Raw genomic sequence first — 19,170 nt, 5'->3', positions numbered from 1 at the left:
ACCCATAAACGTGGATTTTTTAAAGAATTTTTTCCAAGGACCTTCTGACCCATAAACGTGGATTTTTTAAAGAATTTTTTCCAAGGACCTTCTGACCCATAAACGTGGATTTTTTAAAGAATTTTTTCCAAGGACCATCTGATCCATAATCGTGGATTTTTAAAGAATTTTTTCCAAGGACCCATAAACGTAGATTTTTTAAAGAATTTTTTCCAAGGACCCATAAACGTGGATTTTTTAAAGAATTTTTTCCAAGGACCTTCTGACCCATAAACTTGGATTTTTTAAAGAATTTTTTCCAAGGACCTTCTGACCCATAAACGTGGATTTCTTAAAGAATTTTTTCCAAGGACCTTCTGACCCATAAACTTGGATTTTTTAAAGAATTTTTTCCAAGGACCCATAAACGTGGATTTTTAAAGAATTTTTTCCAAGGACCCATAAACGTGGATTTTTTAAAGAATTTTTTCCAAGGACCCATAAACGTGGATTTTTTAAAGAATTTTTTCCAAGGACCTTCTGACCCATAAACGTGGATTTTTTAAAGATTTTTTTCCAATGACATTATTACCCATAAACGTGGATTTTTTAAAGAATTTTTTCCAAGGACCTTCTGACCCATAAACGTGGATTTCTTAAAGAATTTTTTCCAAGGACCTTCTGACCCATAAACTTGGATTTTTTAAAGAATTTTTTCCAAGGACCTTCTGACCCATAAACGTGGATTTCTTAAAGAATTTTTTCCAAGGACCTTCTGACCCATAAACTTGGATTTTTTAAAGAATTTTTTCCAAGGACCTTCTGACCCATAAACTTGGATTTTTTAAAGAATTTTTTCCAAGGACCCATAAACGTGGATTTTTTAAAGAATTTTTTCCAAGGACCCATAAACGTGGATTTTTTAAAGAATTTTTTCCAAGGACCTTCTGACCCATAAACGTGGATTTTTTAAAGATTTTTTTCCAATGACATTATTACCCATAAACGTGGATTTTTTAAAGAATTTTTTCCAAGGACCTTCTGACCCATAAACGTGGATTTCTTAAAGAATTTTTTCCAAGGACCTTCTGACCCATAAACTTGGATTTTTTAAAGAATTTTTTCCAAGGACCTTCTGACCCATAAACGTGGATTTCTTAAAGAATTTTTTCCAAGGACCCTCTGACTCATAAACGTGGATTTCTTAAAGAATTTTTTCCAAGGACCCTCTGACTCATAAACGTGGATTTTTTAAAGAATTTTTTCCAAGGACATTATTACCCATAAACGTGGATTTTTTAAAGAATTTTTTCCAAGGACCTTCTGACCCATAAACGTGGATTTTTTAAAGAATTTTTTCCAAGGACCTTCTGACCCATAAACGTGGATTTTTTAAAGAATTTTTTCCAAGGACCTTCTGACCCATAAACGTGGATTTTTTAAAGAATTTTTTCCAAGGACCTTCTGACCTATAAACGTGGATTTTTTTAAGAATTTTTTCCAAGGACCTTCTGACCCATAAACGTGGATTTTTTAAAGAATTTTTTCCAAGGACCTTCTGACCCATAAACGTGGATTTTTTAAAGAATTTTTTCCAAGGACCTTCTGACCTATAAACGTGGATTTTTTAAAGAATTTTTTCCAAGGACCTTCTGACCCATAAACGTGGATTTTTTAAAGAATTTTTTCCAAGGACCTTCTGACCCATAAACGTGGATTTTTTAAAGAATTTTTTCCAAGGACCTTCTGACCCATAAACGTGGATTTTTTAAAGAATTGTTTTTCAAGGACCATCTTAAATTTAATTTAGACTCATTCTCGGACCTTGCTCTCCTTGTAAATTGGAAGACCTGCCTCCACGTCATTGAGGATCATGGCCAGCAGGAGGCCCATACAAATAAAAATGCCTAAAAATTTCATTTCTTTCAATGATTTTCAATAGAATCTCTTTTGATAATTTTATTGAATAGCGGTTTTTATAGAAAATGAAATAATTTCAATATTGCCTTTGCGGTCAACTGTGTGCGTTGAAATAAATCTGTTTTTAAATATTTGTGGTTAGCGAGATTCCATTGAATGTGAGTTCTTCAAAAATAGTTTTGGAAAATCCATGGCTAGCCATGGTTTGCAATTTAAAATATTGACTCGTGGTATTGAAAATAACTTTGAGAATCAATAATAATAAAATAATAAAATTGAGTCAAATTCCTATCGAATGATTGGTTTTCGGTGGCCTGTCTTCATGAGAATTCCTCTGGAGGCCTCCGAATAAAATACAATTTTTAAAAAATCCACATGAAGAATTCACGTTTAAAAAACCCAAACCCAATCTAAAGCCACTCAAATTTGAAATTCAAATAACATTCAAAAATTCCCCAACACGTCTTAGAAAATGTGACGCTCATAAATAATTTATATTTATTTGTTGAAAACAAAATTTCCAATCCATAGCTCTGGAGATTCCAAAAATATTTCTCAATTAAGTGAAAATTGTTTAACGATCAACAAAAGAAATGGATCTTTTGAAAATTTGCATTTGTATGGGTCTATTGTTGGCGATATCATTCACAAGTGTTTCGGGATTCCAAAGACCCCAGCCAAAGGTTGGATTTTGAAGAGAGAACATTTTTAAAATTTTGATGCAAATAAACTTAATTTTTTTACAGAAAGTAAGATTTAATCTCCCGGCAACAACGCCAAGAAGTCGCAGCCCTGGAAGAAGTGCATATTGGGCCAGGGCTCGGAATTATTGATTAATCAATGTTAAAATGAGAAAATAAATTAAAAAAATACATTGAAAAAAATTCTTTAAAAAATCCACAGATTGTCCTTGGAAAAAGTTTTTAAAAAATCCACGTTTTTGGGTCAGAAGGTCCTGGAAAAAATCTTTAAAAAATCCACATTGAAGGGTCAGATGGTCCTTGTGGGAAAAATCTTTATAAAATCCACGTTTATGGTTCAGAACGTCCTTGGGGAAATTTCTTTAAAAAATCTACGCTTATGGGTCGGAAGAACCCAGGAAAAAAAATCTTAAAAAAAAATCCACGTTAATTTGTCAGAAGGTCTTGAAAAAAAAAACTCTTAAAAATCCACGTTTATGGACAGAAGGTCCTGGGAAACAATTGGGAAAAAAATCTTTAAAAAATATCCACGTTTATGGGTCAGACCTTGGAAAAAATTCTTAAAAAAAATCCACGTTTATGGACTTGGAAAAAATTCTTAAAAAAATCCACGTTTATGGACTTGGAAAAAATTCTTTTAAAAGTCTACGTTTATGTTTCAGAAGGTCCTTGGGAAAAAGTTCTTTAAAAAATCCACGTTTATTGACTGAAGGTCCTTGGAAAAAAAACCTTTAAAAAACCCACGTTTTTGAATTCCACGGTCCTAAGGAAAAATTCTCTAAAAATCGACGTTTGTCATTGGGAAAAAAATCTTTAAAAAAAAAAAAATTCCTTGAAAATCCTCATTGGAAGTTCTGAAGGTCCTTAAGAAAAATTCTTTAAAAAATCCACGTTCTTTTGGCAGAAGGTCCTTGGGAAAAATTATGTAAAAAAATCATCATCACGAAGATCCTTGAAAAAAAATCTTAATAAAATGCACGTCTATTTGTCAGAAAGGCCTTGTGAAAAAATTATTTAAAACAAGCCTCATTGGAAAATCAGAGGTCCTTGGGGAAAAATTCTTTATGGGTCAGAATGCCGCAGGAAAAAATAACCCATAAACTTACAGACCAACATACGTGCATTTTTAGAGGTTTTTTTCTCAAGGACCTACAGGACAATGTAAGTATATTTTTAAAGAAAATTCTAAAGGACTTTCTGACTCATATACGTGGACTTTTAAAGATTTTTTTCCAAGGACCTTCTCATCCATAAACGTAGATTTATAAAAGAATTTTTTTCCAAGGACCTTTTGACCTTTGGATTTTTTAAAGAAAATTTTCCCAAAGACCTTCTAGTCCATGAACGTGGATATTTTAAATAATTTTTTTTCGAGGATCTTCTTACATTCCAATGAGAATTTTTTAAAAAGATTTTTTCCTAAGGACCTTCATTTCATAAACTTGGATTTTTTAAACAATTTTACCCAAGGATAATCTGACCCATAAACGTGGATTTTTTAAAGATTTTCTATGAAGGACTTTCTGACCTTTTAACGTGTATTTTTTAAAGATTTTTTTTTCAAGGACCTAATGAGCTTCCAGAGCGGATTTTTTGAAGAATTTTTTCGAAGGACTATCCCAACAATAAACGTGAACTTTTTTAAGAATTTTTTCCCAAGGATAAACGTCGAAATTTAAAGAATTTTTCCAAAGGACCTTCTGACCCATAAACGTTTCCAAGGACCTCCTGTGCTTTTAATGTAGATTTTTTGAACAATTGTTTCACAGGACAATCTGACAAATAATTGTGGTTTTTTAAAAATTTTTCAAAAACCTTCTGACAAATAAACGTCCCAAGGACAAACGTCGAATTTTAAAGATTTTTCCCAAGGACCTTCTGACCCATAAACGTGATTTTTTTAAAGATTTTGTTTTTTCAAAAGACTTCCTTATAAACGTGGGTTTTTTGAATAATTTTTTTCCAAGCACCTTCTGATTTTCCAAGGAGGATTTTTTTAAGATTTTTTTCCTAGAACCCTCCGACCGTAAATGTGGATTTTTTAAACAGTTTTTTTTTTTCACAGGACCTTCAGACCCTTTTTTGTGTATTATTAGAGAATATTTTCATAGAACCTTCTGACAAATAAACGTGGATTTTTTTAAGAAAAATTTCCCATGGGTCTTCTGACTTTCCAATGAGGATTTTTTAAAGGACTCTTCACAAGGACCTTCTAGATTTTCTTTGAAAAAAATCTCTTTTAAAAATCAACGATTATTGGCCTATAAGTCTTTCAAAAAACTCTTAAAAATTGATGTGTATTGACCTGTAATTCCTTAAGAAAATTTCACGTGTATTGGCCTGTAGGTCCTTGAGAAAATCTTTGGTCCTTGAGAAAAAAATTATTTAAAAATCCACTTATAGTGTCCTGTCGCTCTTTGAGAGAAAATTCTCTAAAAATGCACGAACATTGGTCTCTAGGTCCTTGAGAGAAAAATCTTTCAAAATCCACGTATATTAACCTGTATGTACTTGAGAAGAAATTCCTTAAAAATCGACGTTTATTGGTCTGTAGGAACTTGAGAAAATATCCTTGAAAAATCTACGTTAATTGGCCTTTTGGTTCTTGAGAATAAATTCTTTAAATATTCCCGTTTATCGGCCTGTAGGTCCTTGAGAAAATAAATCTCTAAAAATTCACGTATATTGGCCTGTAGGTCCCTTAGAAAATATCCTTTAAAAATCCACAATTATGGACCGGAAGGTCCTTTCTAAAAAAATCTTTAAAAAATCCCACGTTTGAAAAACATTTTATTTATTTTAGAAGATTTTGAATTTTTGTAAATATTATCCCCACTTCTTCCAGCCCCGGGAAGATGATGATTTTTGGCCACCAGACATTTTGGACTGCAGTTTGGGAAAAGCTTTTTTCATCATCTGTGAAAAATTATATTTAAAAAAAAAAACAAATCACAATATTTTTTTGGAATACTCACAGCATTTCCCAAGGACCCAAGAATGCCACACAAGACAGGGCCTAGAAATGTTACAAGACAAAACAAAACGATGAGGAGTTTCATTTGCAAAATTTTCCTGAGCCAAGTGGGTTATATGGGTCCCTCAATGTCGAAATATTGTCGTGGACTGAATGTTATTTTTTTCTGGATTTTTTTGTTGTTTCCTCATTGAATTTCAATGGATTTCGGTGAAGATAAAAATTCTAAATTCCATTTCGACGAGTTTTGACATTAAATTAAATTTTATTTGAATTTGTAAATTTTTTAAAAACAGGTCTACAAATGTTGATCTTTGTCAAAAAATCCACGTTTGATGAATATGTGGCCACTGAATGGTCCTTGAAAAAACTTCGTTGAAAAATCAACTTTTGAAGGTCAGCAGGTCCTTGAAAAAGTTCTTTAAAAATTCCTCATTTGAGGGTCAGAAGGTCGTTGAAAAAACTCTTTAAAATATTCACGTTTATTGGTCAGAAGGTCCTTGAAACAATCATCCTTGGAAGGTCATTTGGTTCTTGAAATAAATTCCCTAAAAAATCCACATTTGATGGACCGATGGTCTATTAAAAAATATCTTCAAAAAATTCAAGTCATATGGTCCTTGAAAAAATTCTTTAAAAAATCCACTTTTATGTGTCAGAAGGTCCTTGGAAAAAATTCTTTAAAAAATCCACGTTTATGTGTCAGAAGGTCCTTGAAAAAAATTCTTTAAAAAATCCACGTTTATGGGTCAGAATGCCCTTGGAAAAAATCTTTAAAAAATCCACATGGGAAGGTCAGATGGTCCTTGGAAAAAAATTTTTAAAAAATCCACGTTTATGGGTGAGAATGCCCTTGGAAAAAATCTTTAAAAATCCACATGGGAAGGTCAGATGGTCCTTGGAAAAAAATTTTTAAAAAATCCACGTTTATGGGTCAGAAGGTCTTTGGAAAAAATTCTTTAAAAAATCCACGTTTATGGGTCAGAAGGTCGTTGAAAAAAATTCTTTAAAAAATCCACGTTTATGGGTCAGAAGGTCGTTGAAAAAAATTCTTTAAAAAATCTACGTTTATTGTTGTGATGGTCCTTGGAAAAAAATCTTTAAAAAATCCACGTTTATTGTTGGGATGGTCCTTGGAAAAAAATTCTTTAAAAAATCCACGTTTATGGGTCAAAAGGTCCTTGGAAAAAAATTCTTTAAAAAATCCACGTTTATGGGTCAAAAGGTCCTTGGAAAAAATTCTTTAAAAAATCCACGTTTATGGGTCTAAAGGTCCTTGGAAAAAATTCTTTAAAAAATCCACGTTTATGGGTCAAAAGGTCCTTGGAAAAAATTCTTTAAAAAATCCACGTTTATGGGTCTAATGGTCCTTGGAAAAAATTCTTTAAAAAATCCACGATTATGGGTCAAATGGTCCTTGGAAAAAATTCTTTAAAAAATCCACGTTTATGGGTCAAAAGGTCCTTAGAAAAAATTCTTTAAAAAATCCACGTTTATGGGTCAAAAGGTCCTTGGAAAAAATTCTTTAAAAAATCCACGTTTATTGTTGGGATGGTCCTTAGAAAAAATTCTTTAAAAAATCCACGTTTATGGGTAATAATGTCCTTAGAAAAAATTCTTTAAAAAATCCAAGTTTATGGGTCAGAAGTTCGTTGAAAAAAAATTCTTTAAAAAATCCACGTTTATTGTTGGGATGGTCCTTGGAAAAAAATTCTTTAAAAAATCCACGTTTATTGTTGGGATGGTCCTTAGAAAAAATTCTTTAAAAAATCCACGTTTATGGGTCAAAAGGTCCTTGGAAAAAATTCTTAAAAAAATCCACGTTTATGGGTAATAATGTCCTTGGAAAAAATTCTTAAAAAAATCCACGTTTATGGGTCAGAAGGTCCTTGGAAAAATATCTTTAAAAAATCCACGTTTATGGGCCAAAAGGTCCTTGGAAAAAATCTTTAAAAAATACACTTTTATGGGTCAGAAGGTTCTTTGAAAAAATCTTTAAAAAATACACGTTTATTGTTGGGATGGTCCTTAAAAAAATTCTTTAAATATCCACGTTTATGGGTAAGAAGGTCCTTGGAAAAAATTCTTTAAAAAATCGAAGTTGGAGGGACAAATGGTTCTTGAAATCAATCTTTTAAAAAATCAACTTCAGAAGGTCAGATGGTCCTTGAAAAAAAATTCTTTAAAAAATCCGCGTTTAAAAGTCATTTGGTCCTTAAAATAAATTCTCTAAAAAATCCACGTTTATAAGTCAAAAGGTCTTTGAAAATAAATTCTTAAAAAAATCCTCCTTGGAAGGTCATTTGGTCCTTGAAATAAATTCCCTAAAAAAACCCAAATTTGATGGACCGATGGTCTTTTAAAAAATATCTTCAAAAAATCCATGTTTATGGGACGGAAAGTCCTTGGAAGAATTTTTTTAAAAATCCACGTTTATTGTTGGGATGGTCCTTGATAAAAATTCTTTAAAAAATCCACGTTTATTAGACCAATGATCCTTGGAAAAATCTTTAAAAATCGAAGTTGGAGGGACAAATGGTCCTTGAAATCAATCCTTTAAAAAATCCACGTTTATTAGACCAATGGTCCTTGAAAAAAAAATCTTTAAAAATCCTCTTTGGAAGGTCATTTGGTCATTAAAATAAATTCTCTAAAAAATCCACCTTTGATGAACCGATGGTTCTTGAAAAAATATCTGCAAAAAATCTATGGGTCCGATGGCCATCGAAAAAAATTGTTTAAAATTTCCAAGTTTATGGAAATCTGACGTAACCACTGAAAGTAAATTTATGCCGAAACACGTTCTGGTATTATTTGAATATTTTTTATTTCCCAAAAAAAAAAAATATTACAAAATTAAGTTTCAATTGTGAACTACAACTCAGTATTGAATCGCCCTTCTGTCTTGGTTGCTGGGGAAATTTTTTTCCTGAAATGAAATTCTTCATAGTTCTATTTTGTCTGGTAACATTTCTGGGCAGCGTTTTGAGTGGTGCCCTGGGTAATATTGTGAGTATTGGAATAAAATGTTGAATATTAGGGTTTGTTTTCAAATTAATTGTCCATTTCTTAGCTGCTGCAAAGAGCTTTCCAACAACATCGGGCCAAGAACTCCGGAGGAGGAGGTGGAGGCGGTGGAAGAGGTGGCGGACGTAAGGCATCATCTTCGTCAAGGAAGTGGGGATGAAATTGTAGAATAACTTTTCCCAAATAAAAAAGTTTTTCAAAAACCCTAGTTTATGTTCCTACAGGTCCTTGAAAAAAAACTTCCTTAAAAAATCCACGTTTATTGGGCTATAGGTCCTTGAGAAAAAATTGTTTAAAAATCCACTTTTATTGGGCTATAGGTCCTTGAGAAAAAATTGTTTAAAAATCCACTTTTATTGGGCTATAGGTCCTTGAGAAAAAATTCTTTAAAAATCCACGCTTCTTGGCCTTTTGGCCCTTGAGAAAAAAATTCTTTAAAAATTAACGTTTATCGACCTTTTGGTCCTTGTGAAAAAATTCTTTAAAAATCCACGTCCAGGTCCTTGAGAAAAAATTCTTTAAAAATCCACGTCCAGGTCCTTGAGAAAATAATTTTTTAAAAATCCACGTCTAGGTTCTTGAGAAAAAAATTCTTTAAAAATCCACGTTTGATGACCTTTTGGTCCTTGAGAAAAAAAATTCTTAAACAATCCACGTCCAGGTCCTTGAGAAAAAAATTCTTTAAAAATCCACGTCCAGGTCCTTGAGAAAAAAATTCTTTAAAAATCCACATCCAGGTCCTTGAGAAAAAATTCTTTAAAAATCCACGTTTGATGACCTTTTGGTCCTTGAGAAAAAATTGTTTAAAAATCCACGTCCAGGTCCTTGAGAAAAAATTCTTAAAAAATCCACGTCCAGGTCCTTGAGAAAAAAATTCTTTAAAAATCCACGTCCAGGTCCTTGAGAAAAAAATTCTTTAAAAATCCACGTCCAGGTCCTTGAGAAAAAAAATTCTTTAAAAATCCACGTCCAGGTCCTTGAGAAAAAAATTCTTTAAAAATCCACGTCCAGGTCCTTGAGAAAAAAATTCTTTAAAAATCCACGTCCAGGTCCTTGAGAAAAAATTCTTTAAAAATCCACGTCCAGGTCCTTGAGAAAAAAATTCTTTAAAAATCCACGTCCAGGTCCTTGAGAAAAAAATTCTTTAAAAATCCACGTCCAGGTCCTTGAAAAAAAATTCTTTAAAAATCCACGTCCAGGTCGTTGAAAAAAAAATCTTTAAAAATCCACGTCCAAGTCCTTAAGAAAAAATTCCATAAAAATCCACGTCCAGGTCCTTGAGAAAAAATTCTTTAAAAATCCATGTCCAGGTCCTTGAGAAAAAATCTTTAAAAATCCAAGTCCAGGTCCTCGAGAGAAAATTCTTTAAAAATCCACGTCCAGGTCCTTGAGAAAAAAATTCTTTAAAAATCCATGTTTATTGACCATTTGGTCCTTGAGAAAAAATTCTTTAAAAATCCACGTCCAGGTCCTTGAGAAAAAAATCTTTAAAAATCCACGTCCAGGTCCTTGAGAAAAAATTCTTTAAAAATACACGTCCAGGTCCTTGAGAAAAAAAATCCACGTCCAGGTCCTTGAGAAAAAATTCTTTAAAAATCCATGTCCAGGTCCTTGAGAAAAAAATTCTTGAAAAATCCAGGTCCTTGAGAAAAAAATTCTTTAAAAATCCACGTCCAGGTCCTTGAGAAAAAAAATCCTTTAAAAATCCACGTCCAGGTCCTTGAGAAAAAAATCTTTATTGGGGTGTAGGTCCTTGAAAAAAATTCCTTTAAAAATCCAGTTCTGAAAGTCCTTGTCAAAAAATATTCTTTCCCAAACCCCAATTTTAGGAAAACAAAAGATATTTTTAGATTTTGTTTTTAAGTTTTTATTATCTAAGAATCTTCTTCCGAATCTCCTCACTTTCCTTCAAAAATCTTGGCAGCAATGGCCCCGCCCATGCCCTCAACTGCTTTGCCTGCAACATGTGCCTGTTTGAAGTAAAAAAAATCAAGGATGTTAGAATAAATTGTTTTCCTGAAATTTTTCGGAATTTCAGCTTGAACTTACCCCGGCCCTAACGTAAGGGTTATTTCTCTTGCCTCCCTTCTTGGCCTCATTTTGAGTGGTGGCAATGGCCAGGATCAGGGCAAGGACTGTGAAAATGTGTAGGAAATTCATTTTGTGTGTGTGTTTTTTTTTTTGAAAATTTACTTCTACACGAGTTGAGTATGGGGCAGTGTTTGATGTGGATCTTTTGAATCCGCGGGGTTTTTATATCAGCCTTTGGTCGGATGATTAGAAAGATATAATTGGAAAATGTTGTGGCCAATATTGAATCATCGTATTCAATAATTTTGTGGTTAGCCAAGAATTTTATTCGACCTTCAAACGTGGATTTTTAAAGGAATTTTTCTCAAGGACCTACTGATCAATAAACGTGTATTTTTAAAGGAATTTTTCTCAAGGACCTACTGATCAATAAACGTGGATTTTTAAAGGAATTTTTCTCAAGGACCTACTGATCAATAAACGTGGATTTTTAAAGAAATTTTTCTCAAGGACCAAAGGCTCAATAAACGTGGATTTTTAAAGAAATTTTTTCCTAGGACCTACTGACCAATAAAAGTGGATTTTTAAATAATTTTTTCCCAGGACCTACTGACCAATAAACGTGGATTTTTAAAGGAATTTTTCTGAAGGACCTGACCCCAATAAACGTGGATTTTAAAAGGAATTTTTCTGAAGGACCTAACCCCAATAAACTCGGATTTTTTAAGGAGATTTTCTTAAGGACCTATAGCCCAATAAACGTGGATTTTTAAATAATTTTTTCCTAGGACCTACTGACCAATAAACGTAGATTTTTAAAGAAATTTTTCTCAAGGACCTACTGATCAATAAACGTGGATTTTTAAAGGAATTTTTCTCAAGGACCTACTGATCAATAAACGTGGATTTTTAAAGGAATTTTTCTCAAGGACCTACTGACCAATAAACGTGGATTTTTAAAGAATTTTTTTCTCAAGGACCTATAGCCCAATAAACGTGGATTTTTAAAGGATTTTGTTCAAGGACCTATAGCCCAATAAACGTGGATTTTTAAAGATTTTTTTCTCAAGGACCAAAGCCCAATAAACGTGGATTTTTTAAGGATTTTGTTCAAGGACCTATAGCCCAATAAACATGGACTTTTTAAGATTTTTTTCTCAAGGACCAAAGCCCAATAAACGTGGATTTTTTAAGGATTTTGTTCAAGGACCTATAGCCCAATAAACATGGATTTTTTAAGAATTTTTTTAAGGACCAAAAAGTCGATAAATGTTTTTAAATGAAGGAACGTTTTTAAAGAATTTTTTCTAATTGACCTACCGACCAATAAAAGTGGATTTTTAAATAATTTTTTCTCAAGGACCTATAGCCCAATAAACGTGGATTTTTAAAGGAATTTTTCTCAAGGAACTACTAAACAATTAACGTGAATTTCTAGAGAAATTTTTCTCAAGGACCAAAGGCTCAATAAACGTGGATTTTTAAAGAAATTTTTCTCAAGGACCAAAGGCTCAATAAACGTGGATTTTTGAAGAAATTTTTCTCAAGGACCAAAGGCTCAATAAACGTGGATTTTTGAAGAAATTTTTCTCAAGGACCAAAGGCTCAATAAACGTGGATTTTTAAAGAAATTTTTCTCAAGGACCAAAGGCTCAATAAACGTGGATTTTTAAAGAAATTTTTCTCAAGGTCCAAAGGCTCAATAAACGTGGATTTTTAAAGAAATTTTTCTCAATATTTTTTTTTTTTAATATTTGAATATCATTTTTTAGAGATCCGTTGCTCAGCCATTATTTTAAATCTCTGTGGTTTCGATTCGCTTATTTCAATGTTAATCATAACCTATTTCTAATAACGCCTATTAGTCACCTATAAATTAATCGTCTATTAATATCGACTCCGAACTAACCACAAATATTGGACTATAAAAACTCAGCATCGATTTCAGAATCTTCAGTGAAAACTTCGACGTTCTCTTGTTAAGAATTCAACTTCTAAAAAAAAAACAAACGCATTTCCAAATGAATTTCTTGCACATTTTCGCTGTGGTGGCCCTGATCCTGGCCTTGGCCACTGGACAAATTGAGGCCAAAGGCCGACGTGGAGGTGGTGGTGGCGGCAACAAGGGTCACTACATCAGGGCTGGGGTAAGTTGAAGGAGGGGCTTTTTTATTTAAAGTTTCTTTTTTTCAAAAATTTCTTTCCCTCAACCAGGCTCATGTGGCCGGCAAGGCCGTTGAAGGAGTTGGTGCAGCCGTCGTTGATAAAATTGGATAGATGACTGAATATGATTTGATTTTTCAAAAAAAAAAGGTTTAATTAAAAACAACAAAATAAAAAAAATTAATTAAAAAAAATAAAAAACGGGTTTATTGTCCTGTAAGTCCTTGAGAAAAATTTCTTTAAAAATCCACGTTTGAGGGGCTATAAGTCCTTGAGAAAAATTTCTTTAAAAATCCACGTTTGAGGGGCTATAAGTCCTTGAGAAAAATTTCTTTAAAAATCCACGTTTGAGGGGCTATAAGTCCTTGAGAAAAATTTCTTTAAAAATCCACGTTTGAGGGGCTATAAGTCCTTGAGAAAAATTTCTTTAAAAATCCACATTTGAGGGGCTATAAGTCCTTGAGAAAAATTTCTTTAAAAATCCACGTTTGAGGGGCTATAAGTCCTTGAGAAAAATTTCTTTAAAAATCCACGTTTGAGGGGCTATAAGTCCTTGAGAAAAATTTCTTTAAAAATCCACGTTTGAGGGGCTATAAGTCCTTGAGAAAAATTTCTTTAAAAAATTTACGTTTGAGGGGCTATAAGTCCACGTTTATGGGTCAGAAGGTCCTTGGAAACAAAATTCTTTAAAAAATCCGCGTTTATGGGTCAGAAGGTCGTTGAAACCAAATTCTTTAAAAAAATCCACGTTTATGGGTCAGAAGGTCCTTGAAACTAAATTCTTAAAAAAACCTGAAGTTTCAGATGTCCTTTAAAATATTTTCAAAAAAATCCACTCCTTTGGAGCTTTAGAAAATTTTCAAAACTTTATTTATTTTAAATTATATCTCCATTTTTCTGTCCCTGCTCAAGTTATCCTCTGGCACGTCTAAAGGCATTGCTGCGCTTCAGTTCCCTTTTCGAAACATGGGCCGAGGTGGTATCCGAAATCACCAACAGAACGGCCAAGACGCCAGCCAGCAATGGTAAAAACTGCATTTTTTGGAGGACGAGAAGTAGATGTATCGTGGAACCAGACCTGGAAGAACTTTAACTAAATAACCGATTTGTTAGGCCTTAAATATTGAAACCCAAATTCCGATTTGACTTATTTTTTTTTCAATTTTTTTTTCTTTTCAAATTTAAACCCCTAAAAATTCCATATCACGCACGTCCAATGCATTTCCATGCAAATCCGACTGTCCGTGAATTAGTTCGGAAATTTAAATATTAATTGGAGAAAAATAGTTTATAAATATATACGGTTTTCAAAAATCCACCACTTTTGGTTTGGAATTCAAAAGAGTTGCTCTTCGAAATTTTTGGCCATGAAATTGCTGACAGTTTTGACTGGCCTCCTGGTTTTGCTCATCGCCACGGAGAGTGCCATGGCTTTCTTCGGCATGGCCGGCAGAGGTTTTGGCAACCGCCGAGGTTTTGGCCGTCGAGGTTTTGGTGGCAAAGGCTTCGGCAGACGGGGCGGTGGTGGTGGCTTTAAGGTATGTCAAAATTATTTCAATTTTGATTTTTTTTGAAATCTGAAAATTTATTTTTTTTTTATTTATTTAGCCTTCAATTGAACTCAACTTGGGAGGTGGTGGTGGTGAGGAGGAAAGTAGCTGAACATTCCCAAACGAGGCTAATTTGCCAGAATATATTTATATTTTTTTAAATTTGGATATTGGCCAATAAAATTAATAAAAAAAATATTTAAATATCTGAATAAACGTGGATTTTTTAAAGAATTTTTTTCCAAGGACCGAAGGTCCAATAAACGTGGATTTTTTAAAGATTTTTTTCCAATGACCGAAGGTCTAATAAACGTGGATTTTTTAAAGAATTTTTTCCAAGGACCATCGACCCATAAACGTGGATTTTTTAAAGATTTTTTTCCAATGACCGAAGGTCTAATAAACGTGGATTTTTTAAAGAATTTTTTCCAAGGACCATCGACCCATAAACGTGGATTTTTTAAATATTTTTTTCCAAGGACCATCTGACCCATAAACGTGGATTTTTTAAAGAATTTTTTAGAATAAACGTGGATTTTTTAAAGAATTTTGTTTCAAGGACCTTCTGACCCATTAAGGTGGATTTTTTAAAGAATTTTGTTTCAAGGACCATCTGACCCATTAACGTGGATTTTTTAAAGAATTTTGTTTTAAGGACCATCCGACCCATAAACGTGGATTTTTTAAAGAATTTTTTTCCAAGGACCATCTGACCCATAAACGTGGATTTTTTAAAGAATTTTTTTCCAAGGACCATCTGACCCATAAACGTGGATTTTTTAAAGAATTTTTTTCCAAGGACCATCTGACCCATAAACGTGGATTTTTTAAAGAATTTTTTTCCAAGGACCATCTGACCCATAAACGTGGATTTTTTAAAGAATTTTTTTCCAAGGACCATCTGACCCATAAACGTGGATTTTTTAAAGAATTTTTTTCCAAGGACCATCTGACCCATAAACGTGGATTTTTTAAAGAATTTTTTTCCAAGGACCATCTGACCCATAAACGTGGATTTTTTAAAGAATTTTTTTCCAAGGACCATCTGACCCATAAACGTGGATTTTTTAAAGATTTTTTTCCAAGGACCATCTGACCCATAAACGTGGATTTTTTAAAGAATTTTTTTCCAAGGACCATCTGACCCATAAACGTGGATTTTTTAAAGAATTTTTTCCAAGGACCATCTGACCCATAAACGTGGATTTTTTAAAGAATTTTTTCCAAGGACCATCTGACCCATAAACGTGGATTTTTTAAAGAATTTTTTCCAAGGGCCAAAGGTCTAATAAACGTGGATTTTTTAAAGAATTTTTTCCAAGGACCATCTGACCCATAAACGTGGATTTTTTAAAGAATTTTTTCAAAGGACCTTCTGACCCATAAACGTGGATTTTTTAAAGAATTTTTTCCAAGGACCATCTGACCCATAAACGTGGATTTTTTAAAGAATTTTTTCCAAGGACCATCTGACCCATAAACGTGGATTTTTTAAAGAATTTTTTCCAAGGACCTTCTGACCCATAAACGAGGATTTTTTAAAGATTTTTTTCCAAGGTCCTTCTGACCCATAAACGAGGATTTTTTAAAGAATTTTTTCCAAGGACCGAAGGTCCAATAAACCTGGATTTTTTAAAGAATCATTTTCCAAGGACCCAAGGTCCAATAAATCTGAATTTTTTAAAGAATTTTTATTCCAATTTTTTAAAGATTTTTGTTTCAAGGACCATTGGTCTAATAAACGTGGATGTTTTAAAGAATTTTTCCAAGGACCGAAGATCTAAAAAACGTGGATTTTTTAAAGAATTTTTTCCAAGGACCGGAGGTCTACAAAACGTATTTTTTTTAAAGAATTTTTCCCAAGGACCTTGTGACCTATAAACGTGGATTTTTTAAAGATTTTTTTCCAGGACATGCCGATCTATAAACGTGAATTTTTTAAAGATTTTTTTCCAGGAGCTACCGATCTATAAACGTGAATTTTTTAAAGAATTTGTTTTCAAGGATCGAAGGTCCAATAAACCTGGATTTTTTAAAGAATTTTTTTCCAAGGACCGAAGGTCCAATAAACCTGGATTTTTTAAAGAATTTTTATTCCAAGGACCGAAGGTCCAATAAACCTGGATTTTTTAAAGAATTTTTATTCCAATTACCATTGGTCTAATAAACGTGGATTTTTTAAAGATTTTTGTTTCAAGGACCATTGGTCTAATAAACGTGGATGTTTTAAATAATTTTTTCCAAGGACCGAAGGTCTAAAAAACGTGGATTTTTTAAAGAATTTTTGCCAAGGGGCGAAGGTCCAATAAACGTGGATTTTTTAAAGAATTTTTTCTAAGGAGCAAAGGTCTAAAAAAAGTGGATTTTTTAAAGAATTTTTTCTAAGGAGCGAAGGTCTAACATACGTGGATTTTTTAAAGATTTTTTTCCAAGGACCGAAGGTCCAAGAAACGTGGATTTTTTAAAGTTTTTTTTCCAAAGACCGAAGGTCCAAGAAACGTGGATTTTTTAAAGATTTTTTTCTAAGGACCGAAGGTCCAAGAAACGTGGATTTTTTAAAGATTTTTTTCCAAAGACCGAATGTCCAAGAAACGTGGATTTTTTAAAGATTTTTTTCCAAGGACCAAAGGTCCAAGAAACGTGGATTTTTTAAAGAATTTTTTCCAAACACCAAAGGTCCAAGAAACGTGGATTTTTTAAAGATTTTTTTCCAAGGACCAAAGGTCCAAGAAACGTGGATTTTTTAAAGAATTTTTTCCAAACACCAAAGGTCCAAGAAACGTGGATTTTTTAAAGATTTTTTTCCAAGGACCAAAGGTCCAAGAAACGTGGATTTTTTAAAGATTTTTTTCCAAAGACGGAAGGTCCAAGAAACGTGGATTTTTTAAATATTTTTTTCCAAAGACCGAAGGTCCAATAAACGTGGATTTTTTAAAGAATTTTTTCCAAAGACCGAATGTCCAAGAAACGTGGATTTTTTAAAGATTTTTTTCCAAAGACCGAATGTCCAAGAAACGTGGATTTTTTAAAGATTTTTTTCCAAGGACCAAAGGTCCAAGAAACGTGGATTTTTTAAAGATTTTTTTCCAAGGACCAAAGGTCCAAGAAACGTGGATTTTTTAAAGATTTTTTTCCAAGGACCAAAGGTCCAAGAAACGTGGATTTTTTAAAGATTTTTTTCCAAAGACGGAAGGTCCAAGAAACGTGGATTTTTTAAATATTTTTTTCCAAAGACCGAAGGTCCAATAAACGTGGATTTTTTAAAGAATTTTTTCCAAGGACCGAAGGTCCAATAAACGTGGATTTTTTAAAGAATTTTTTCCAAGGACCGAAGGTCCAAGAAACGTGGATTTTTTAAAGTTTTTTTCCAAAGACCGAAGGTCCAAGAAACGTGGATTTTTTAAAGATTTTTTTCTAAGGACCGAAGGTCCAAGAAACGTGGATTTTTTAAAGATTTTTTTCCAAAGACCGAATGTCCAAGAAACGTGGATTTTTTAAAGATTTTTTTCCAAGGACCAAAGGTCCAAGAAACGTGGATTTTTTAAAGATTTTTTTCCAAGGACCAAAGGTCCAAGAAACGTGGATTTTTTAAAGATTTTTTTCCAAGGACCAAAGGTCCAAGAAACGTGGATTTTTTAAAGATTTTTTTCCAAGGACCAAAGGTCCAAGAAACGTGGATTTTTTAAAGATTTTTTTCCAAAGACGGAAGGTCCAAGAAACGTGGATTTTTTAAATATTTTTTTCCAAAGACCGAAGGTCCAATAAACGTGGATTTTTTAAAGAATTTTTTCCAAAGACCGAATGTCCAAGAAACGTGGATTTTTTAAAGATTTTTTTCCAAAGACCGAATGTCCAAGAAACGTGGATTTTTTAAAGATTTTTTTCCAAGGACCAAAGGTCCAAGAAACGTGGATTTTTTAAAGATTTTTTTCCAAGGACCAAAGGTCCAAGAAACGTGGATTTTTTAAAGATTTTTTTCCAAGGACCAAAGGTCCAAGAAACGTGGATTTTTTAAAGATTTTTTTCCAAAGACCGAATGTCCAAGAAACGTGGATTTTTTAAAGATTTTTTTCCAAGGACCAAAGGTCCAAGAAACGTGGATTTTTTAAAGATTTTTTTCCAAGGACCAAAGGTCCAAGAAACGTGGATTTTTTAAAGATTTTTTTCCAAGGACCAAAGGTCCAAGAAACGTGGATTTTTTAAAGATTTTTTTCCAAAGACGGAAGGTCCAAGAAACGTGGATTTTTTAAATATTTTTTTCCAAAGACCGAAGGTTCAATAAACGTGGATTTTTTAAAGAATTTTTTCCAAAGACCGAATGTCCAAGAAACGTGGATTTTTTAAAGATTTTTTTCCAAAGACCGAATGTCCAAGAAACGTGGATTTTTTAAAGATTTTTTTCCAAGGACCAAAGGTCCAAGAAACGTGGATTTTTTAAAGATTTTTTTCCAAGGACCAAAGGTCCAAGAAACGTGGATTTTTTAAAGATTTTTTTCCAAGGACCAAAGGTCCAAGAAACGTGGATTTTTTAAAGATTTTTTTCCAAGGACCAAAGGTCCAAGAAACGTGGATTTTTTAAAGATTTTTTTCCAAAGACGGAAGGTCCAAGAAACGTGGATTTTTTAAATATTTTTTTCCAAAGACCGAAGGTCCAATAAACGTGGATTTTTTAAAGAATTTTTTCCAAGGACCGAAGGTCCAATAAACGTGGATTTTTTAAAGAATTTTTTCCAAGGACCGAAGGTCCAAGAAACGTGGATTTTTTAAAGTTTTTTTTCCAAAGACCGAAGGTCCAAGAAACGTGGATTTTTTAAAGATTTTTTTC

At 32.8% G+C, this 19,170-nt stretch overlaps 2 protein-coding genes and 1 long non-coding RNA gene across 6 annotated transcripts in view; 2 read left to right on the top strand and 1 right to left on the bottom strand.

Moving 5' to 3' along the window:
* The window catches only part of LOC101899509 (centrosomal protein of 104 kDa), a 285,464-nt gene that overhangs the window by 7,071 nt on the left and 259,223 nt on the right, over positions 1-19,170 (top strand). The window lies entirely within an intron of this gene.
* Positions 10,445-10,905, bottom strand: LOC131805855 (uncharacterized). Its single transcript, XR_009343858.1, has 2 exons — positions 10,651-10,905; positions 10,445-10,571 (listed from the first exon to the last, which is right to left on the bottom strand). It is a non-coding gene; the product is annotated as an uncharacterized LOC131805855 (long non-coding RNA).
* Positions 14,109-14,552, top strand: LOC101889691 (ctenidin-1). Its single transcript, XM_005181658.4, has 2 exons — positions 14,109-14,333; positions 14,404-14,552. The coding sequence occupies exons 1-2, from the start codon at positions 14,163-14,165 to the stop codon at positions 14,455-14,457; spliced, it is 225 nt and encodes a 74-aa protein (XP_005181715.1). The 5' UTR covers positions 14,109-14,162; the 3' UTR covers positions 14,458-14,552.

The sequence above is a fragment of the Musca domestica genome, unplaced genomic scaffold (assembly GCF_030504385.1).
Source record: "Musca domestica strain aabys unplaced genomic scaffold, Musca_domestica.polishedcontigs.V.1.1 62, whole genome shotgun sequence".
Classification (NCBI taxonomy): domain Eukaryota; kingdom Metazoa; phylum Arthropoda; class Insecta; order Diptera; family Muscidae; genus Musca; species Musca domestica.
Note: the sequence above shows the minus strand (reverse complement) of the source record. Positions and strands in the feature narration are given on the sequence as shown.